Below are 23953 nucleotides of genomic sequence, written 5' to 3'. Positions count from 1 at the left end.
TGTCTTCCACCGCCTCCCGCAGTTTGGTCAACCTCATGTTCGTAGCTTCAAGAACACTGTCCAACCATCTCGTCCTCTGTTGTCCCCTTCTCCTAGTGCTCTCAATCTTTCCCAACATCAGGGTCTTTTCCAGGGAGTCTTCTCTTCTCATGAGGTGGCCAAAGTAGAATAGAGTGGAGTTATTACTTCAGTGATCTGGACTCTAGACTTCTGTGGATGCAGCCTACAATCTACGAACACCCCTTTGTTCCCCATCTTACGTTTTTGTGGCTGGCGCTTCCCGCCTAAGTGAAGAACCTTACATTTGTCCCTCTGGAAATTCCTGAGTGACATCTTTACTTTCTCTTAGGCCCACCTGTAAGTTAGAAAGGCAATGAGAAGCGTCATGCCACTTATCTTTGTCTCTCGTAGGTGACAGGAGATTGCTGGCAAGACCTCTTCCTCCATCTTTTCTTGGTGGCAGTGGGGAAGCAGCAGCTGTAGAAGCAGATCAGGTAGGGGGAAGTGCCCTGTGGGGAAAGAGGAGGAGGGGTGGGGCAGCCAGGGGTCCTCTGGAGTGAAACGAATCTCTCGCCTCTTTCTCTTGGCTTCTGTCAAAATTGCCCTTAACAAAGACTGACAATGTAATTGAAGAAGATTTACATGCTAAGAATATGGAACTTCCACCTCACCTTAATTCTCCTTCTGAATGTCATTACCATTATTTATCAATCATTCCAGTCTTATTTGTCTGTTTATTGTGAAATCCTAAAATACGCTTCTCACCAGTTTACAAACCATAAAAAACAGTAAAAAAAACCAGTAACCAGGACTAGGGCTGGGCAATAACTGCTTTTCAACATCTAAGGTACCGCCAGCTACCTGGGCAGGGTGGGGGAGCAAGCAGAATGCCTCTCTTTCCCTGGAGGGAGAGGAGCATCTGCTGCTGCCTTGAGACAGGCAAGGGGGACTGGTGAGGCTCAGCTGGGGGCAGGTGGGCTTCTTTGGGTCTTCTTGCTCCCCAGCAGAGCAGGCCCCATGTCCCTCTGGAGTGCGTCAAGGCCTAAGCAGGATTCGCCTAACCAGCCCCATCTGTTTCCCCAACATCTGCAGATTGTCCCCCATGTGCCCCTTGAAGTTCGCCTTGGGGCATTGGGAGAACAATGCACACAACAACAACAAAATAAAATAATTCCATTAAGACGTTAAAAGAAGCATCCATACTTTAAATGTGCGGCAAAACAATCCCATTAAAACAGTGCAGCACTTAACAGGCAGGAAACAAAAAACACCCCCCAATTCATAGAAGGTAATCTTAATACTGCATAGCTGCCAAGTTTTCCCTTTTCTCACGAGGAAGCCTATTCAGCATAAGGGAATTTCCCTTAAAAAAAGGGAGAACTTGGCAGCTATGATACTGGCTAAGAGGAAATCCTTTTTCTCTCTCTTTTTTAAGAGTTCACTGTCCTTTGAAGACACAGCTGTTCATTTTCTGGGTGAGCAGTGGGCGTTGCTAGATTCTGACTAGAGAGCTCTGCAAAGGGAAGCTATAGTCAAGAATTGTGGGATCATGGCCTCTCTTGGTAAGGCGGGAAACTACAAATCAGTTCATAGTAGACAATCTTTATACTGGCTAAGAGGAGGACCTTTCTCTCTTTTTTCTCCTTAGAATTCACTGTGCTTTGAAGGCGTCACTGTTCGTTTCCTGGGTGAGGAGTGGGCGTTGCTGGGCCCTGACCAGAAAGCTCTGCATACAGAAGTCATAGAGGAGAATAATAGCTGATATTGTGGGATCATGGCCTCTCTTGGTAAGGCTCCCCATTGGATCAATATGTTTTGAAATTCCACACATATATATGTGACGAACCTCCCAGATTTTGATGGATTTTGACATCTCCACCTACAGCATCTGGGATTCTCGTACCCACACAATTTACCTTGAATGGAGGCTATTGTCTGTTTTGCCTGTGAATGTTCTTCCATCCCTTATGCCTTTCTAAACAAGGATCAGGCTGATGTGAACTGCCCAGGCCTTTTTTAAAAGTAGGCTTCAAAGTGATTGTGGAAGTGGACGTAGCTTCTGTCCTTTTTTTATTATTATTGAAAGTTTTCAACATACAATGCAACAAAAACCAAACTAATGTAAATATAGAGAAGAAAACAACAGAAACGAAAAAGAGAGAAAAGTTAAGTATCATAAAAACGGAAAAGGAAAAGATGGAACCAAGTGATGCCTTCTTAAGAGGCATTAACACTTTATATAAGGAACAATGGAAAAGATTATAATAATATTGTCTCAGAGAAATGTAATATTGTTGTTGTCGTTTAGTCGTGTCGACTCTTCATGACCCCATGGACCAGAGCACACCAGGCACTCCTGTCTTCCACTGCCTCCCGCAGTTTGGTCAAACTCATGTTGGTGGCTTCGAGAACACTGTCCAACCATCTCGTCCTCTGCTGTCCCCTTCTCCTTGTGCCCTCCATCTTTCCCAACATCAGGGTCTTTTCCAGGGAGTCTTCTCTTCTCATGAGGTGACCAAAGTATTGGAGCCTCAGCTTCAGGATCTGTCCTTCCAGTGAGCACTCAGGGCTGATTTCCTTCAGAATGGATAGGTTTGATCTTCTTGCAGTCCATGGGACTCTCAAGAGTCTCCTCCAGCACCATAATAGGCTCAGCCTATTCATACAAAAATACGCCCTTAAGACAGGTAAGCAAAAGACAATGGAGAGGCTTTCCCAGTTCCTTCCTCCTTGCAGAGAAATATTTGAGGTCAATTTGAGAGAGTCAAAATGGCTTCAGGATTGCTCTCCTGTACCATTTCAGACACGTGGTTTATATACTTATGTGTGTGTTTGCCTTATACATTTATGAGCATTTAATTTATATTTGAGACCTTGGAATTCTTATAACACAAATTAAAAGTGAAATGGAATGAAGATCATTTGAGTAAGTTTCTGAGTCTGGCCCAAGCAGGAAAGAAGACATCTCAGAAGGTGGTGGCCTCTCCTGCTTTGAAGGTTTTTTTAGCAGAGGCTAGATAGCCATCTGTCCAGAATTATTTACTGTGATACCTGTGTTGCAGGGGGTTGGCCTAGATGGCCCCTTGGGGTCCCTCTAGACTCTAGAATTCCATGGAACTGGATAGCCACATTATATGGGAGATAGATTGAGGGTTAAATCTGTAGAGTAACATTTAAACCTCCTATCCCATGTGTGTGGGAGAAATACAAAAATAAGCAGGTTGTGAAGCCATTCTAGCAGCGTAAAAACACATACAGTGTTTTTACCTCACTTTATGAACTTAATCCGTTCCTGAAGTCCATTCTTAAACCAAAACCATTCTTTAACTGAGGTGGGCTTTCCCTAATGAGACCTCCTGACGCTGGTGCCCTTCCACCATTCGGATTCTGTTCTTAGACCGAGGAATGTTGTTTAGTTGTGTCCGACGCTTCGTGACCCCATGGACCAGAGCATGCCAGGCACTCCTGTCTTCCACTGCCTCCCACAGTTTGGTCAGACTCATGTTCGTAGCTTAGAGAACACTGTCCAACCATCTCATCCTCTGTCGTCCCTTTCTCCTTGTGCCCTCAATCTTTCCCAAAATCAGGGTCTTTAATAATAATAATAATAATAATAATAATAATATATTATTATTATTATTATTATTACCCCACCCATCTGGCTGGGTTTGCCTAGCCACTCTGGGCAGCTTCCAACAAAATGTTAAAATACAATGGTCTGTTAAACTTTAAAAGCTTCCCTAAACAGGGCTGCCTTCAAATGTCTTCTAAAAGTCTGGTAGATGTTTTTCTCTTTGACATCTGGTGCAAGGGCGTTCCACAGGGCGGGCGACACTACCGAGAAGGCCCTCTGCCTGGTTCCGTGTAACTTGGTTTCTCGCAGCCAGGGAACTGCTAGAAGGCCCTCGCCGCTGGACCTCAGTGTCCAGGCAGAACGATGGGGGTGGAGACGCTCCTTCAGGTTTACTGGACCGAGGCCGTTTAGGGCTTTAAAGGTCAGCACCAACACTTTGAATTGTGCTCGGAAACATACTGGGAGCCGGGGTTCAAGACCGGGGTTACATGGTCTCGGCAGCCGCTCCAGGGAGTCTTCTCATGAGGTGGCCAACGTATTGGAGCCTCAGCTTCAGGATCTGTCCTTCCAGTGAGCATTCAGGGCTGATTTCCTTAAGAATGGATAGGTTTGATCTTGCAGTCCATGGGACTCTCAAGAGTCTCCTCCAACACCATAATTTAAAAGCCTCAATTCTTCAGCCTTTATGGTCCAGCTCTCACTTCCATACTTCACTAAAACAACAGGCAAAGACAGCAAAGACAACAGGCATATAAAAATGTAACATTAGGAAAGGAAAAAGACAATGATGCAGACTCTTTCTGTTATTATTTATCCTTACCTTAGAAATTTTACTGCAAAATCTTAGGAATAATGATAAAAATAGGGGAATAAAAGTGGGCGAACAAATTTATAAAACAAAAGCTTTAGTTGGATGATATTGTCTTAACCATGGAAGAACCTCTAGAAGGTATATTAGAATTATTAAACGAGATAATTGAATTTGAAAAATTGGCAGGGTTTAAAATAAATAAAGATAAAACCAAAATGTTAGTTAAAAACATGGATAACCAAGCCAAAATGAATTTAGGGGAAATTACCAGCTGGAAAATAGAGAAAAAAGTGAAGTGTTTGGGAACAACAAATGATCATAACGTCTATAATATAACTGTGAAAACTTGGGGAGGGGGAATTAAAAAGATTTAGATACACGGGACAGAATGCAATGGGGAGAATATTCTCCCCAAAATTCTATTTTTATTCCAAACAATCCCAATACTTAATGACACACGATGCCTAAAAGTTTGACAAAAGACCTGTTTAAGTTTATTTGGAGGGAGAATAAACCTAGGATAAAGAATAAGATTCTCATTGATATAAAAGACAGAAGAAGTTCTGCACTCCCATATTTGGAATTGTATTTTGAAGCTGCCTGCCTGTGTCGGATAAAAGACTGGGTACTGCTGGAAAACACACAGCTCCTAGACTTGGAGGGTCATGATGTCAAACACAGCTGTCATGCTTGAATCTGGTATGGCAAAGTGGGAATACGAAAAAGCTTCGCCAACCATGTTATTAGAAAAAACTTAATTTAGGGTGTGGGGAAAATACAAAAAAGGGAAACAAAACAAAACACTGTTCAATAATTGGGGGCTCCATTTCTTGCTGAGGCTCTAATCGATTTCTCTCTTTGCTGCAGATGGTGATGAATTAGAAATGAAGAACGAGGGAGACCATGACGAAATCCCCACAGAGGAGAAACCAAGTAAATATTTGGAATGTGGAAAGAGCTTTAGTCAAAGCTCCCATTCAACTTCCCAAAGAAGGACTCCCATTGGGAAGAAACACTATCAGTGCTTGGACTGTGGGAAGAGCTTCAATCAGAGGGGTCATCTCACTATCCATGAAAGAATTCATACAGGGGAGAAACCATATCAGTGCTTGGAGTGTGGAAAGAGCTTCAGTTACAGGTGCAGCCTCAGTTCCCATCAGAGAATTCACACAGGGGAGAAACCTTATCAGTGCTTGGAATGTGGAAAGAGGTTTATTCGGGGGGAACAACTCATGGTCCATCAAAGAATTCATACAGGGGAGAAACCTTTTCAGTGCTTGGAATGTGGAAAGAGCTTTAGTCAAAGTGCCACTCTCACTTCCCATCAAAGAATTCATACAAGAGAAAAACCTTATCAGTGCTTGGAATGTGGCCAGAGCTTCAATTGGAAATATAATCTCACTTCCCATCAAAGACTTCATAGAAGAGAAAAACCTTATCAGTGCTTGGAATGTGGCCAGAGCTTCAGGGAAAGCGCCAAGCTCACTTCCCATCAAAGAATTCATACAGGGGAGAAACCTTATCAGTGCTTGGAATGTGGAAAGAGCTTTAAACAGAAGGGAGGTCTAACTTCCCATCAAATAATTCATACAGGGGAGAAACCATTTCAATGCAGGGAATGTGGGAGGAGATTCACTCATAGTGGCAATCTCACTTCCCATGAAAGAACACATACCTGGGAGAGCCCATATAAATGCTTGGACTGTGGAAGAAGTTTTAGTCAGGACTCTTATCTCATTTCTCACCAAATAATTCATACAGGGGCAAGACCATATAAATGCTTGGAATGTGGAAAGAGTTTTAGTCAGGAGTCCTATCTTACTTCCCATCAAAGAACTCATAGTGGGGAGAATCACAGTCTCCTAGATTCTTTGAGCTGTAGCATTGGACTGGATGGTGAGGGTCATCTTCTCCAACCCCCTGCAATGCAGGATATTCAACAAAACCATTCATGACAGATGGCCATCCAATCTTTGCTTTAAAACCTTCAATTCCAGAAGAGTCCACCACCACCTGAACTTGTTGGCTACACAATCAAACAGTCAGAAATTATTTCTGATGTATACTCAGAATCTCCTTTCTTCAATTCATTGGTTTTGGTCCTTCCACCAGAACAGGAAAAAAGCAAGCTTGCTCCCTCTTCCATGGCATAGCTCTTTAGATATTGGCAGAGGGCTATCACATCTCTTTCTCAATCTTCTCCATGATAAACATCTGAAGGGTTTCCAAACCCTTGGTCACCTTGGTCTCCCTCGTCTGCACACATTCCAGTTTATCAGGGATGAAGCTGGTTCAGAATCTGGCACAAAAGGTTTGGCACCAGAGACATAAAAGCCATTGTGGAGATACAAAGGAAGCAGCTAGCAAAAGGGATGGAGATGGTAATCCAAAATGCATCATCCGTAATGAAGTGCATAAACTCTGTTCCTGAGAGGAAGCTGAAACCTTCTTTCCCGCCATGTATGCAACATAACTTTCCTGCATTTCAAGGGGTTTGACTAACTAAAGGACCCTCTGTGCTCCTTCCAACTCTACAATTCTATGATTCTATTATCCTGTCTTGATGCAGTTTAGAATAGCATTAGCCTTTCTTTGTTGGTGCTTCACACTTGACATAAGAGCCCTAGATGCTTTTTATGTGTACTTCTGGCTATCTAGTTGTCCCCCATCTTATATTTTTGCAGCTGGTTGTGCCTGCCTAAATGTACATCCTGACATTTGTCCTTATTGAAATTCATTAATTGCATTCATATAACACCCTTCCCTTGAAGGTGGTGTTATACGGTTCTTCCCCATCTCATTTAATGCTGACTGTATCATCCTGTGAGGTAAGTTTGGCTGTGAAGCAGTGCCTGGCCTCCAAGGTCACACAGTGAGCTTCATGGCTGAGTGGGGATTTGAACCCAGGTCTGCCAGGTCATAGTCCGGCACACTAACCAATATATCACACTAGCTCTATAATGAAACTCTCAAAGTGTGCATGCATTTTGTATTCTTATATTGTATTTTTACACCATGAATCGCCCTGAGATCTTTGAATGATGGGTGGTATAATATTTTACAAACAGCCAAATAAATAGATAAAATTAAAGTAGTTAGAAACAATCCATAAAAAATACACAACAAAACTGATGAATAGCCACATAAATCACAAGAAGATATAAAGATACAAATTCCAACCTCAGAACGCCCGACCAAACCTCCTAAGTCCAAGGGTTTATGCAGCAGCCTCAGCTTTTGTAGCTGGAGTCAGTTCATCCACCAGTCACTTGTGAAAAGGCCTACAAGGCAGGGAGCAGGTCTTCCAGGACTCATGGCCAAGATGGTGTCTGGCTTTTTCAATAGAGACAGTTGGAGTGGGGAGTGAGGGGCTGGTAGCAGGGTTGGTTAGAGCAGTAGAATAGGAACAGCATAATAATGCCCTTTGTTTCAGTTTTAATAAAGTAACAAAACAAAAAAAGGAACAGGAACATCTGAAAGCACATGCTTATGTACACAAAGTTACCAGGAACTTCTTATTATTTAATAAATCGGTTATACTCCAGATGCATCATTCCTTGGTATGTTGGTTGTGAAGTGTTCAGATAAGAGTCCTCAGGGGTGGCAGCGGGAATAATGGGTGGTGGTGGTGGTGAAAGACCCAGAAAAGACTGAGCTCACAGCTGTGGCCCTTGAATACAGTGGGAAGGTGGCACAGGAGGGTGTGGGCCCAACATGGGGAGACAAACTCAGCCTCTGAATGGTACATTCCAAAGTGTTGCTTCATAAAAAGAAACTCTTACAACATACCTCTGAGGTGAACCAGTAGCATTACCCCAATAATAATAAAAATTCCTTCAGTAGCACCTTAAAGACCAACTAAGTTTTTTATAATGCTACTGTTACTTCACTGTCTTTCTCTTAGTTCTGGCAGGTGTAGCAGTCCAATAATCCTTTGGACCAGCCCAGGTTCCTTCATAGCCTCCTCCTTTGGCTCCTTTTTCCTCCTGAGGTGTCTTATTTTAGGGACTGGATCCCCTCCCTCTCCCCACAGACTCAGCCCCCCACTTCCCCTCCTGCCCCGAATGAATCCAGCTTCCAGCCCCTCTTCCTCTCTCTCTCAGCTCCCTGCCAGGCTCCTTCTTCTCCCCCCCCCCCCGACCAGAGCCACTTCTCCCTCAGACAAAGACAAAGCCTCTCCTCCTCCTCCCTTTCTCCCATCTCAAAACTCCCTCAGAAAAGGCTCCTCGCATTTTCCCTCCAAAAGGGCTGGCTCCGCCCCCGTCTCTGGCTAGGTAGCCAATCAGAGAGAGGCTCCAGCCCCTGGTGGTGTTTCTGAGGGACTGCAGCACCAGCCTCTGCCAGGGCTCAGCTGTCCCTCAGACACAATCCATTCTGATTTTTGCTGCCTATTTGGGCCCTCAGGCATCTGCTGAACCTGCCTAGGTGCTGATTTTCTAGTATTGTATAGTTGTGTCTTTTTAAAATTGCGGTTTCACATGTGGGGTCTTGGAGGGGCATTGAACTATTTCTGCCGCCTTGAACTGGAAAGGCGCCTGTGACTCTGCCCTTATTACTGGGGCAGAAGGAAAGGAATTGCTATGAAGAATGGGCGGAGGAGAGAAAAAAGAAAACAACCCATGGAGGAAGGGGGGTCCCCCCACCCCTCCTGTTCTCCGTTGGGGTTTCCTCCTTCTGGCAGAGCCTTTCCCCCTCCCTGCCAGCTGCCCCTCCTGCTGCTGTTTCCATGGGAGGGAGCAGCTCAGCTCCCCAGCCAAGAAGGCCCCCCCCCAAAAAAATATATTCCCCGGCGGGGATGCGCGACGCTCCTGCTTTGGAAAGGGAGAGAAGGGTTAAGAGGAGCGGAGCCGCATTCCTAGAGAGGACAGGAAAGGAAGGCGAAGCGGGCAGGTCCTCCAGCGCCAAAGCCCCTCCCTCCGCAGCGCCTGCCTTCCTTCCTCGAGAGAGAGACGAAGGGATCTGGCCGCTCTCTGCTCCGCCTCTTCGGGGATCTGGTGAGCCTCCTCTCGCTTCCCCAGAGGGTGCATTGGGGAGAAGGGGGTCCGTCCCAGGGCTGCCTGCAGGGGAGGGTGCATAGGGGGTCTTCCAAAGCCATGCAGCATGAGACCCCCAGTCCCCCATCCACGCTAAAAGGTAAAGGACCCCTGGACAGCTGAGTCCAGTCAAAGGGGCTGATGGGGTGCGGCTCTCCTCGCTGCTTGGAGGGAGCCGCGTTTGTCCACAGACAGCTTTCCGGGTCAGGTGGCCAGCAGGACTCAACTGCTTCTGGTGCAATGGGACACCGTGATGTGTCACAGCTTTCTACTCGCTTTCAACCCTGCTAGGTTCGCAGGAGGAGCTGGGACAGAGCAACGGGAGCTCTCCCCGGCTTGCAAATTTGAGCTGCCAACCTCCTGATCAACAAGCTCAAGAGACCACAGGACGGTCCTCTAGTCCAACCCTGTGCAGTACAGGAATCTCCACTAAAATGCTGGGCAAAATGGGTAGGGGGTAGACCCATGGATGCCACCAGGATGTCCTTGGACAAAAAGAGGGGGGGGGGATACAGATGGCATAAATAAAGAGCAGGAGCTCAGCCCACAACCTGGCTGCTGCATTTTGGACCAGTCTCCGAGTCCTTTTCAAAGATTGCAACGCATTCAGCAAAGGAGATTTTAATGAATTGTGTTGGGAGCCTGAACGTCATCTAGTCAAAACCACAGTAGTATAGCCATTTCAATTATAGCATCCATGCTGCTTTAAAAACCTCCATGGTAGGAGAGTCCACCACCTTCCGAGGGAGGGTGTTCCATTGCTAAACAGCCCCCTTATTTTTCCTTCTGAATGTCATTAGCATTCTTTATCCTGTTTTATTTTTCTAAATAGTAGAAATACTAAAATATGCTTCCCACCACTTTCCAGACCATAAAAAACCATGGCCAGGATACACCTAACCACATGGGTAGGCAAAGTAAGTCCCGGGGTCCGGATCCGGCACAATCACCTTCTAAATCCGGCCCACGGACGGTCCGGGAATCAGCATGTTTTTTACATGAATAGAATGTGTCCTTTTATTTAAAATGCATCTTTGGGTTATTTGGGGGGCATAGGAATTCATTCATATTTTTTCCCCAAAATCTAGTCCAGCCCCCCACAAGTTCTGAGGCACAGTGGACCAGGCCCCTGCTGAAAAGGCTTGCTGACCCCTGCCTAACCAGCTCCATTTGTTGCAAAAGTGGGCTTTCCCCACCCTCTCTACCTTGTGCCCCCATATGCCGCTTGAAGCTGGCCTAATGCACACAACAAAATACAAAATAAAATAATTCCAATAAGATGTTAAAAGAAGCATCCATACTTACAATGTGCAGCAAGACAATCCCATTAAAACAGCACAGGCGGGAAACAACAAATCAGTTCATAATAGACAATCTTTATACTGGCTAAGAGGGGGACCTTTCTCTTTTTCTTCTTAGAGTTCACTGTGCTTTGAAGACACAGCTGTTTGTTTCCGGGATGAGGAGTGGGTGTTGCTGGATCCTGACTAGAAAGCTCTGCATACAGAAGTCATAGAGGAGAATAATAGGTGATAATTGTGGGATCATGGCCTCTCTTGGTAAGGCTCCCCGTTGGATCAATATGTTTTGAAATTCCGTACATATATATATATGTGACGAACCTCCCAGATTTTGATGGATTTTGACATCTCTGCCTACAGCATCTAGGATTCTCGCACCCACACAATTTACCTTGAATGGAGGCTATTGTCTGTTTTGCCTGTGAATGTTCTTCTACCTCTTATGCCTTTCTAAACAAGGATCAGGCTGCTCTGAACTGCCCAGTCCTTTTTAAATGATGGCCGCCGGGCATGCGTAGAAGCGACTTCCAGTGCCGCTCTGCCCGATTTCCGGTGCCCACACATGGGAATAGCGGCCCCAGAAGTTGCTTCTATGCAACTTCCGGTGCCGCGCCGCTGCGGATCCTGCATTTTTCAGCGGGAGACTTGGCAGGTATGCTTCCCATTGTCCCTCTGTCCATTATGTATATTCAGATTGTTCAAAGTATTCAAAGCATTCACTCCAGGATAATATCCAACTGCATAGCAAGACAATGCCCAGCTGTTCCTCAATCTGCTAGGCGGTGTTTTCTCAATCATCAATCCCAGACACCTCAAGTTCGTTCATTTTGCTTTCCACGCAAAAACTCCAGTTGTTATTATCACTCTGTCACAGATGGGTGTTGGCTACTCCCAAGTAAGCACTCCACACATCCTCTGGATTTTCAGAGTTTTATTGTGCATGCTATATACAGTGGTGAGATGTCTCACATCATGTCTTCTCTGCATGGATGAGAAGCCCGCAATGGCGTCTGGCGGGCTCTGCCTCAGTCTTTAAGACTGGTCCCCAAAATGCCCCTCCTGGTACTACGGGTCCCCGTAGTGTCCAACCTTTCTCCTCAGCTGCCATTGATTCTTCCCCCTCCCATCCACCCTTTGATGCAGCTGGCTCCACCCCTTCTTCTCTGCTTCCCAACTGCAGCTGAGGCTCCAGTATTCTGCTAGAGCCCTGAAACCTCCTCCCTGCCTTGCTGCTCTTGCTGCCGCTCTCCCAGCTGGTAGAAGTAAGCAGAGTGGGCTGCTCTCTGCCAGCCCTCTCTCTTACACACTCGCTATCAAGAAAATTCTTCCTCCAGTCCAGTATAACAATTGTTTCTTATCTGGATAATAATCAATAATTCTTTATTTATTATATGTTCATTAATTTATACCCAATCCCATCTCCTGTTGGCCATGATGTCCCACCTTGATTTAGGAAGAAAAGTCCTTCCATTTCCACTTTTTTCTTGTTCTTCCAAATTGTTGCAAATCATTTGCAAACCAATTAATTCAGTTTCATATAATTTTCCAAAACCGGCTTTTCATTCCATGCATAAGATATGTCCAAGATGAACCTCTATTGCTGTTTATTGTTCTCAGTTAATCTTTCGATAACATCCTCTAGTATTAACCAAAATCATTATACATCAGCTGCTCCTTTACATCCCTGCATAACAAAAAAAAGTGAACCTTAATAAGACTCACCCTGTATATAAATTCAGTGACAGCAGGTGTGGTTATTACTCCATCTTCCCTTTAAACATTTGCTTGAATTTTAATAAGTTCTGTTTTTCAGAGTTCATTGTCGTCTTCCAACTTGTACCTCTGCATATTCCTTGTTCAGATCCAGTTTTTTTGCTGCTTAACTGCAGCTCTTATGTTCCTGCTCATGCTGCCCAAGGCTGCATCAATAGGAGTATAGCATCTAGATCAAGGGAAGCAATAGTACCACTGTATTCTGCTCTGGTCAGACCTGACCTGGAGTACTGTGTCCAGTTCTGGGCACCAAGGTTCAAGAAGGATACTGACAAGCTGGAACGTGTGCAGAAGAGGGCAACCAAAACGATGCCTTATAGGGATGGCTTAGGGAGCTGGGTATGTTTAGCCAGGAGAAGAGAAGGTTAAGGGGTGTTATGATAGCCATGTTCAAATATATCAAAGGACTAGCTGACCCGGCCACGCGTTGCTGTGGTTCTTTCCTGTGATCCCCCACCCACCCTGTCCCGATCCATGACGTATCCTGCCCCTCCTCCCTCTACCCCGGCTCATCCCTGTGTTTCAGTAGGATACCCTTTCCTCTGTTGTCCCTGGAGAGTGTTGGCCCCTCCCCCATGTATCTCCATACCTTGGCCCCCACCCTTGGAGAAGGAACTGTTACGTTCTAGGTTTTATTTCCCAGCATGCACTTCTGTCTGAGCCCTCTGTTGTCCCTGGGGAGTGTTGGCCCCTACCCCCGGTATCTTCCTACATTGGACCCCACCCTTGGAGAAGGAAATGTCAGTTTCTGGGTTCCATTTCCCAGTATTGACTTTTGTCTGAGCCCTCTGTTGTCCCCTCCCCCCTGTGCATTGGCCCCTGCACATGCATCGTGAACATTTCTATATATTTAGATTAAGGATGGGGGTGATGATGCACCCTGGGACCCAGATAACTACTTAAAGAATCCCAACCCGGGGGGGGTCAAATAGTGAAGCCCCATAGCCCCATAGCAACAGACAGGCCCAGACAGAAGGAGGGGGGTCATATGGGCCACTTGGTGCGGGCCTCCGAATCCAAAGGGGGCCTCGGTCAGCATATTCACAATCAGTAAAATGAAAAAAGTAACAAAAGGGTTAAAAAAAGGGACACATTATCTTATCTACCTGGGCCGGGTCTCTGTCTGGCCCTGTAAGGGCCTGGCAACAGAAGGCGCGTTCTGAAGTACCCGAGTTGTTCAGTTCCATAAAAAAACCAGGAAGTGGCAAGGGGAAGGTAGGGGATTGTAAATGGGTTGGGGGGTGGCCACTGCAAATATATTAGGACTTAAACTGGGGAGAGAAAGTGCATGGTTGTGTTGTTGTTGTTTTTAAAAAAAAAGACACAGAGGCTTACAATCAGTTGTTTCTCCTAAAATAAGACATACCTATAAAATAAGCCATAGCAGGATTTCTAAGCATTTGCGCAATATAAGCCATACCCCGAAAATAAGACATAGTGATAGGTGCAGTTCTGGAGGGCCCCAAGGAAGAGGCAAGGCTGGACGCGTAATAAATAAGACATCCCCTGAAAATAAGCCAATGTGGGGTTTTTTAAGGGAAAATAAATATAAGACAGTGTCTTATTTTTGGAGAAGCGGGCACAACTGCCCTTACTTAAAATGGCCGCCGGAGCCTCGCATGTGACACAACGCCCACTAAATTATAAAGTGAAAACCCCTCGCTGTGCCCCCAAGTGCGTGTTATGAGAAATGATGGACGACTGTCTAATGCTGCCAGGCGTTTATTAATGCAGCCGCCGGGAGAGGCTTTGGGCTTGGGGTGGAATGGCTGTTTTCGTGGTTGCATGGCCTCCTGCTTTACAGGATCTCGTGGCGGAGGCGGGGTTTGTGGGTGTGGTGCATTGTTGTGGCTAATCCCTGTGACTGCCCCCACGTGTCCCGATCCATGATCTATTCAGTTTGTTCCCCCCCCCCTCCATGACCGGCGTATCTCATGACGTTTTGAAGGATTGTATTTATTTTTGTCTTGTGGTTTTTTTGGGGGGGGGTAGTGGTGCTAAATTGTAAAGTAAAAACCCCTTGCCGTGCCCCCAAGTGTGTTGCCGTGCGTTATCTACACCCACCCCGGGCCTAGTGGGGTCTGGCAGCAGGGGCCTACATAAAACAAAGGCCTAGTGGTCTGATAATGGCCGCCTTCGTGGTTTCAGTTGCTTGGTTGATGATGTCATTTGGTTTGTGGGTGTGGCTTAGATTTCACAGGAAGGGAGGGGGTGTACTGTGGGAGGAATTCCACTTGAGGGCGCTGTTTGACTTGGTGGGAAAGCAGGTCTACACCTGCCCAGGTGTGTGATTTGAGGTTTTCTTGTCCCCAGCAACCCCCGGGGAGTGGCCTGGATCGTTGTGTCAAAATTTCAGGACGATCGGTCAAGCGGTTACAGAGAACATAGTGGCCGACAATTTCAAGATTTTTACATTTTTATATATATAGATGTCATATAGAGGAGGGAGAAAGGTTGTTTTCTGCTTCTCCAGAGAAGCGGACACGGAGCAATGGATTCAAACTACAAGAAAGAAGATTCCACCTAAACATTAGGAAGAACTTCCTGACAGTAAGAGCTCTTCGACATTATTTGCTGCCAAGGAGTGTGGTGGAGTCTCCTTCTTTGGAGGTCTTTAAGCAGAGGCTTGACAGGCATATGTCAATAATGCTTTGATGGTGTTTCCTGCTTGGCAGGGGGTTGGACTGGATGGGCCTTGTGGTCTCTTCCAACTCTATGATTCTATTATTATTCTTTTATTTCTTTTTCCATTTATTCTGTTTTATTTTTATTTAGTTTGGCTTTCACTGTATTTAATGTTGAAAACCCCTGAAAAGAAACTTCTTATCTCAGTGTGAAAAGCAGCCCCTTCAGAGCATGTGAGGTTCATCCCAATTCATCTCCCAATCTTCAAAGGGAGAGCATGATAATGGTATTTTTGCCCTGGCTGTCATAAATCATCACATAATCTCTGCTGGCAGGGTGTCAACAGCCCAGAACTAGCCAGCCTCCCCCACCCTGGAGTCACTGCTTCTGTCAAAGACAACTGATATTAGAGATGGAACGTATTCCATGATAGGGCCAAACAAAATCCATCCCAAAATCCATCCCAGAAAAGAGTCAGGCTTTTGGGATCTCAGGTTCCCATAGAGATGTCTCTGAATGCCAGTCAACAAAGGCAGTGACCCTAAAGCAAGACCTCACATCTTACTCCCTTCAGTTCTTCCTCTCTAACAAGCATTAATGAGCATTGTTCAATAATTGGGGGCTCCATTTCTTGCTGAGGCTCTAATCCATTTCTTTTTCTCTGCAGGTGGTGATGAATTGGAAATGAAGAACAAGGGAGACCATGATGAAATTCACACAGAGGGGAAACCAAGTAAATATTTGGAATGTGGAAAGAGCTTCAATCTAAGCTCCCATTCAACCTCCCCTCGAAAAAAACCCATTGGGAAGAAACCTTATCAGTGCTTGGAATGTGGAAAGAGCTTCTGTCGGAGGGGTCATCTCATTATTCATGAAAGAATTCATACTGGGGAGAAACCATATCAGTGTGAGGAATGTCAAAAGTGCTTCAGTCACAGGTCCAGCCTCACTACCCATCAAAGACTTCATACAGGGGAGAAGCCTTATCGGTGCTTGGAATGTGGAAAGAGCTTCAGTCAAAGGTTCCAGCTCATTTCCCATCAACGAATTCATACACGGGAGAAACCTTTTCAATGCCTGGAATGTGGAAAGAGCTTCAGTCACAGGTCCAGCTTCATTTTCCATCGAAGAATTCATACAGGGGAGAAACCTTTTCCATACTTGGATTGTGGAAAGAGCTTCAGTCAAAGTTCCCATTCAACTTCCCATCAAAGAAATCCCATTGGGAAGAAACCCTATCAGTGCTTGGAATGTGGAAAGAGCTTCAGTCGGAGGGGTCATCTGATTATCCATGAAAGAATTCATACAGGGGAGAAACCATATCAGTGCGAGGAATGTCAAAAGTGCTTCAGTCACAGGTGCAGCTTCATTTCACATCAAAGAATTCATACAGGGGAAAAACCTTATCGGTGTTTGGAATGTGGAAAGACTTTCAGTCGGAGTGACCTACTCACGGTCCATCAAAGAATTCATACAGGGGAAAAACCCTTTCAGTGCTTGGAATGTGGAAAGAGTTTCAATCAGAGGGCCACCCTTGCTGCCCATCAAAGAATTCATAAAAAACCTTATCAGTGCTCAGAATGTGGAAAGAGCTTCAATGAGAGCACTAAGCTCACTTCCCATCAGATTATTCATAGAGGGGAGAGACCATTTCAGTGCTTGGAATGTGGAAAGAGATTCACACAGAAGGCAGGTCTCACTTCCCATCAAAGAACTCATACCTGGGAGAGCCCATATAAATGCTTGGAATGTGGAAGGAGTTTTAGTCAGGACTCCCATCTCATTTCCCATCAAATAATTCATACAATGGAGAGACCATATAAATGCTTGGAATGTGGAGAGAGTTTTAGTCAGGAGTCCTTTCTCACTTCCCATCAAAGAACTCACAGCAGAGAGAATCAGATTGCCGTTGAATCATTGAATTGTTGCATTGGACTGGATGGTGAGAGTCATCTTTTCCAACCCCCTGCAATGCAGGATATTCAACAAAACCATTCATGACAGATGGCCTTCCAACCTTTGCTTAAAATCCTTCAATTAAAGAAGAGTCCACCACCACCTGAACTAATATGTTCCACGGTCAAACAGTTCTTGCTGTCAGAAAGTTCTTCCTGATGTTTCATCAGATTCCCATTACTTGTATCTTGAATGCACTGGTGTGGCCTTCCACCGGAACAGGAAAAAGCAAGTTTGCTTAATCTTCCATGGCACAGCCCTTTAGATATTGGAAGATGTCTTTCAGATCTCCTTCTCCATCTCCCTTTCTCCATAATAAACATCCCAGCTCCCTCAACTCTTTCTCCAAAGTCTTCGTTTCCCAAGCCTTGATCACCTTGGTCTCCCTCCTCTGCACCCGTTCCAGCTTGTCAGGGATGAAGCAGATCTAGAACTCTGGCTGAAAAGGTTTGGCGCCAGAGGCATCAAAGCCATTGTGGAGACAAAATGTGTGCAAGATAACATCCTTGCATTGCAGGGGTTGGACTGGAGGACCCTTGGGGTTCCTTCCAACTGTATGATTCTATGATTCTATGTTGATGCATTTCGCTGCTGCATCCCACTGTTGACTCACTACAAGCTTGTGGTCTACTAAGAGGCCTTGATCATTTTTCCATATACGTGTTGCTGATTATTCCTGCCTATATGCAGAACCTGATATTTGTCCCTACTGAAATTCATTTATTGCATTCAAATACCACCTTTTCCTCCAAGGTGCTGCTACATGGTTCTCCCCATTCTCTTTTAATCCTTTATTTCTATTTCTATTTTACTGTACAAAGTTGTTATTGTATTCCACCAGATCTTAACCTATTTGTAAGAATGGAATCTCCTCCTCTTTTAATCCTGACAATTACCCTGTGAGGTTGGTCAGGATGTGAAGCAGTGCCTGGCTCCCAAGGACACCTAGTGAGCATCATGGCCGAGTAGGAATTTGAACCCAGGTCTGCCAAGTTATATTCTGGCATTCTTAACCACTATACCACACTAGTTCTGCCACGAGACTGTCAGAAATTGTGCATTTGTGCGCTTCTCCTTCACATTTAGGCGCAGTGTCCTGGTCCTTGTTTTTAAAGTTGTATACACATGTATCAAAACACTAATATAATAGTGCATCTCAGTGCTTTTTTCTGGGGGTACGCATGCCCCTAAACATTTTGTGAATCCTTGTACTTTTGTCCATTGACTGTATTTATTTTTCCTGATTTGAACTCTAAAATGGTGATTTTCTTGAGTCAAAATGAGAGCACCCCTAAACATTTTTTAAGGAAAAAAAAAACCACGGGTGCATTTAGGTACTGTTAGCTAGAGAGGGAGAAAGGGTAAGTTTGGGCTACTGCTGTGAGTGTTGACTGATTGAGAGTCAGAAAGGGGGTTTGAATAAACAGGGCTTTGTTTAATTAAACCATCTATGTCCTTTCAAATGTGTTTGTGGGAAGGGGGTTATTCTTTAGTTTTGATTCATGTTTTTATTTTGTATTTTTGTGCTTTGAAACACTTTAAAATTTATACACCAGAATAAAAGGCCACAGTTACCATATAAAGTGTTATATCAACCTGCCAAAGGAGGTGGCACAGCAGTTCCTAATACCATGGGGTACTATGCAGCAGCCAATCTACATAGCATTTTCCTGGTAATTCAAGGATCTCAACAAAAAAGTTTGGCTAAATATGGAAAACCCTAATGAACAGAATTCGATAAGAGGGGTCCCATTTTGGCAACTTAATGATTTTTTTTTTTACTGAGATAGAAAACCCCTTTTTATTATCTAATCTAAAAGTTTGGAAGAAATGGTTCCCACGTATGGCCTCTCAGCCTTCCCCTGTAATACCATTGGTATTTCACCCTACTTTCTATAATAGAGACAGAAGAGGTTTTATTGTGCATATTATTTACAGTGCAGAGATAGCAGAAAACATGACCTCCTAGTCACTTGCAGAATCCGGCACCCCGAAATGCCGCCCTCTAGCCCAAAGTTTGGGCTCGTGCCTCAATTCGGGCGCCAGAAGTGGCTGAGTTCCCAGTTCCCCTTCTTGGCTGGGGCAGTGCCTGGGCTCTGACACATCCTGAGCCGTCAGTTCTCCACTTGTTGGCTGGAAGGGTGCAAGGGTTCTGCGGCCTCAAAACTCCCTCAGAAAGGGCTCCTCGCATTTTCCCTCCAAAAGGGCTGGCTCCGCCCCCTCGGGCTAGGTAGCCAATCAGAGAGGGGGCCCAGCCCCCTGGTCGTGTTTCTGAGGGACTGCAGCACCAGACTCTGCCCGGCCTCAGCTGTCCATCTCTCTCTCTCCCCTCCCCACCCCCACACATGCAAAAGAAACCCTCACAAAACAATCCATTCTGATTTCTGCGGCTTAATATTGCATCCTTGTTGCTTTCTGAAACTGTGACTTTAAAGTGGGGCTGCTCTGGAGGGGGCACGGAGCTCTGTCTGCCCCTGGAGCTGGAAAGGTGCCTGTGACTTTGCCCTCTTTGATATATATATATATATATATATATATATATATATATATATATATATATATATATATATATATATATATATATATATATATATATATATATATATATATATATATATGGAAAAAGGACATGTGGGTGTGTTTCCACTTTTCACCAAAACCGCTTGACCGATTGAGGCGAAATTTTGACACAACATTACATGCGAATGTCCAAAGGATATAGGAAAGATGTCACACCTCTGCCAGGTAACCCCCCCCCCAAAAAAAACCCTGTTCCAGAACGCACCACTCATTGTCTGGGGGTGCGCAAGGCACGCGCCTCCTGCTGAGCTCGTGTTGTGGGAGAGGGAGGGCAGGGTGCGCTCGGCAGGCCAAGAGTTAAGAGGAGCGGAGCTGGATTCCTAGAGAGGACCGGAAATAAAATGGCAGACGGGAGGGTCCTCCGGAGGCAAAGCCCCACCCTCTCCGGAAGAGGGGGCTCTTGTCGCCTTTGCAAGAGCTGCCTTGATGTCGCCTTCTCCGCTGGGTGAGTCTCCTCTCTCTTCCCCCAGAGGGTGCAGTGGGGAGAAGGGGGGGTCCCAGGGCTGCAGGGGAGGGTGCATGGGGGGCTCCCTACAGGCGGTTCACCCACAACCCCAACCCAAAAGTGGGGAAGCAGAGGGTCCTCCCCTGCAGCTGCTCCTCCCGGCCCCCCTTTACTACGCCCATGCTCCCCTCCCAGGAGGTTTGCAGCTGTGGAATCTCAGAGGCAGAGACTTGGAAGGAAGGGAACCACGAGGATCCTCGAGTCCAACCCTGTGCAATGCAGGAATCTTCACAAAATGTTGTGCATTATAGAGAAAAAGCGAGGGGGGGGGAGCGTGTAGAAATGCCATCAATAAAGGGAGGGAGCTCAGTTCATAATCTTCAAAGGCAGCTCCACCTAGAGCGCAATGCAGTCAGCACAGGAGACTTTCCTAGAATTGTAGAGTTGGAAGGGATCATTACTGTCATCTAGTCCAGCCCCTTAAAATGTCAACTAAAGCATCTATGACAATTTTAGAACCTTCATGAAAGAGAGTCCACCAACCTCTGAGGGAATTTGTTGCATTGTAAAACAGCTCTTCCCCTCAGATGTTTAGACAGAAGCTCTTTGAATCCATGGAGTCAATTCCCCTCCTCCAGGTCCCTCTTTTCCCATCTCCCTCAACCATTCATCATAAGGCTTGGCTTCTAGGCCCTCAATCACCCTGGTTGCCCTCCTCTGCATACCTCCCAGCTTCCCAACATCCTTCCAAAATTGTGGTGCCCATAACTCCAGGAGGGGTCTGCCCAAGGCAGAATAGAGTGGTGTTATTACTTCAATGATCTGGACTCTAGACTTATGTGGATGCAGCCTAGCATCGCATTAGCCTTTTTTGCCGCTGCATCACACTGTTGACTCAGGTTCAGCTTGTGATCTACTAATACTCCTTCATTCTCCATGTTACATTTTTGTGGCTGGTTCTTCCTCCCTAAGTGAAGAACCTTACATTTGTCCCTCTGGAAATTCCTGAGTGACATCTGTACTTTCTCTAAAGGTCCATCTGCAGTTGGAAAGGCAGTGCATCACCTCTTGAGAGAAGCATCATAGAATCATAGAGTTGGAAGAGACTACAAAGGCCATCCAGTCCAACCCCCTGCACTCCTGGCTTCCCACTTACCTTTGTCTCTTGCAGGTGAAAGATGTTCGCCAGCAATGCCTCTTCTTCCATCTTTTCTTTGTGGCGGAGGGGAAGCAGGGACTGTGGAACCAGCTCAGGTGGGGGAAAGCAGCCTTGTGGGGAAATAGGCGGAGAGGTGGGGCAGCCAGGGGTCCTCTGGAGGCGAACAAATCTCTCACCTCTTCCTCTTGGCTTCTGTGAAAACCGCCCTTAACAAAGACTGACAGTGTTATTAAAGAAGATTTATGTGCTGAGAATAAGGAACACCCACCTCCTTAATTCTCCTTCTGTAGTTTCATTTTATTATGTCTATTTATCATGAATACTAAAACACGCCTCTCATCAGTTTGGTTGTTGTTGTCGTTTAGTCGTGCCCGACTCTTTGTGACCTCATGGACCAGAGCACGACAGGCACTCCTGTCTTCCACTGCCTCTTATCAGTTTACAAACCATAAAGGGCAGTAGCCATGATTCACCTAACCAGCCCTATCTGTTGCAGAATGGGACTTTCCCACCCCCCCTACCTTGTGCCCCCATGTGTCCTTGGAGTTTTCGTAATGCACACAGCAGAACACACAGAAAAATAATTCCATCAAGATGTTAATAGAAGCATCCATACTTAAGTTGTGCGGCAAAACAGTCCCAGGAAGACAATGCATGAAACAACAAAACAATTCATAGTAGATAATTGTTATACTAGCTAAGAGGAGGACCTCTCTCTCTCTCTCTCTTCTTAAAGCATTCACTGTCCTCTGAAGACATCGCTATTCGTTTCACGGGTGAGCAGTGGGCATTGCTGGATCCTAACCAGAGAATGGAAGTCATATAGGAGAATTGTGGGATCATGGCCTCTCTTGGTAACCTTGACACAGGGCTTTATATTTTCCTTTTCTTTTGCATCTTCATCATTATCATTTACTTTCTTTTTCTATTTATCCTCTGTGTTTCATTTTTATTCAGTTTGGATTTCATTGTATCTGAAATTGAAAACGTTTAGCAAAAAATTGATATTAAAACCCCTGAAACCAAACTTCTTATCTCCGTATGCAAAGCGGCTCCTTCAGAGCATGTGAGGTTCACCCCAATTCATCTCCCTATCTTCAAAGGGAGAGCGTGATAATGGTATACCTGAAGGAGCATCTCCACCTCCATCATTCTGCCTGGACACTGAGGTCCAGTGCTGAGGGCCTTCTGGCGGTTGCCTCCCTGCGAGAAGCCAAGTTACAGGGAACCAGGCAGAGGGCCTTCTCGGTGGTGGCGCCCGCCCTGTGGGACGCCCTCCCATCAGATGTCAAAGAGAAAAACAACTACCAGACTTTTAGAGGATATCTGAAGGCAGCCCTGTTTAGGGAAGCTTTTAATGTTTAATAAATTATTGTATTTTAATACTTCTGTTGGAAACCGCCCAAAGTGGCTGGGGAAACTCAGCCACATGGGCAGGGTATAAATAATAAATTATCATCATCATCATCATCATCATTGCCCTGACTATCATAAATAATCATATAAGAATCTCTGCTGGCAGAGCGGCAACAGCCAAGAACTAGCCATCCTCCCCCACCATGGAAGTCACTGCTTCTGTCCGTTTTGTCAGAGATGACTGACATTAGAGATGGAGCAGATTCCATGATTGGGTCAGACAAAATCCATTCCAGAAAAGAGTTAGACTTTTGGAATCTCAGGTTCCCATAAAGATATCCTTGAATGCTAGTCAACCAATTCAATTAACCCTAAAGTAAATCCTCTGATCTATCTCCCTTCACTTCTTCCTCTCTCACAAGCATTAATGAGCATTGTTCAATAATTTGGGGGGGGGGGGCTCCATTTCTTGATGAGGCTCAAATCCATTTCTCTTTTCTCTGCAGGTGGTGATGAATTGGAAATGAAGAACAAGGGAGACCATGATGAAATTCACACAGGGGAGAAACCATATAAAAATTTGGAATGTGGAAAGAGCATTCAAAGTTCCCCTTCAACTTCCCATCAAAGAAATCCCAGTGGGAAAAAACCTTACCAGTGCTTGGAATGTGGAAAACGCTTCGGTTGGAGGGCTCATCTCACTCGACACGAGAGAATTCATACAGGGGAGAAACCATACAAATGTGTGCAATGTGGAAAGAGCTTCAGTCAGCGGGCCAATCTCACTACTCATCAAAGACGTCATACAGTGGAGAAACCTTTTCAGTGCTTGGAATGTGGAAAGAGCTTCAAGGAAAAGGCCAAGCTCACTTCCCATCAAATAATTCATACGGGGGAGAAACCATTTCAGTGCAGGGAATGTGGGAGGAGATTCACTCATAGTGGCAATCTCACTTCCCATGAAATAACTCATACCTGGGAGAGGCCTTATAAATGCTTGGAATGTGGAAGGAGTTTTAGTCAAGACTCTTATCTCATTTCTCATCAAATAATTCATACTGGGGCAAGATCATATAAATGCTTGGAATGTGGAGAGAGTTTTAGTCAGTATTCCTATCTCACTTCCCATCAAAGAATTCACAGTAGGGAGAATCACAGTCTCCCAGAATCATTGAATTGTTGCATTGGACTGGATGGTGAGAGTTATCTGCTCCAACCCCCTGCAACGCAGGATATTCAACAAAAGCATCCATGACAGATGGCCATCTAACCTTTGCTTAAAATCCTTCAAAACAAAATAAAAAAATCCTTCCAGTAGCACCTTAGAGACCAACTAAGTT

General features: G+C 45.3%; 2 protein-coding genes across 13 annotated transcripts in view; both read left to right on the top strand.

Annotated features, from left to right (window-relative positions):
- Positions 1–18650, top strand: part of LOC132593078 (uncharacterized) — a 37490-nt gene extending 18840 nt beyond the window's left edge. For 3 of the 11 annotated variants that reach the window (XM_088656007.1, XM_088656005.1, XM_088656006.1), the window contains exons 2-4: positions 412–494; positions 1649–1787; positions 5253–7929. In XM_088656007.1, coding sequence (XP_088512133.1) covers positions 1775–1787; positions 5253–6340 — 1101 coding nt within the window. In that variant the 5' untranslated portion in view covers positions 412–494; positions 1649–1774 and the 3' untranslated portion in view covers positions 6341–7929. The other 8 variants (XM_088656010.1, XM_088656009.1, XM_088656008.1 and 5 more) reach the window with 7 other exon arrangements.
- Positions 18651–20055: 1405 nt separating this feature from the next.
- Positions 20056–23930, top strand: LOC118095779 (uncharacterized). Of its 2 annotated transcripts, XM_035137014.3 has the most exons (4): positions 20056–20098; positions 21270–21352; positions 21994–22111; positions 23120–23930. In XM_035137014.3, exons 3-4 carry the CDS (start codon positions 22099–22101, stop codon positions 23866–23868), a joined length of 762 nt encoding a protein of 253 aa, XP_034992905.3. In that variant the 5' UTR covers positions 20056–20098; positions 21270–21352; positions 21994–22098; the 3' UTR covers positions 23869–23930. The 2 variants fall into 2 exon arrangements, with proteins under 2 accessions (XP_034992905.3, XP_088512160.1); XM_088656034.1 differs by lacking the exon at positions 21270–21352.
- The last annotated feature ends 23 nt before the right edge of the window (positions 23931–23953 follow it).

Source organism: Zootoca vivipara, chromosome 12, assembly GCF_965207765.1.
Source record: "Zootoca vivipara chromosome 12, rZooViv2.hap1.1, whole genome shotgun sequence".
Classification (NCBI taxonomy): Eukaryota; Metazoa; Chordata; class Lepidosauria; order Squamata; family Lacertidae; genus Zootoca; species Zootoca vivipara.
Note: the sequence above shows the minus strand (reverse complement) of the source record. Positions and strands in the feature narration are given on the sequence as shown.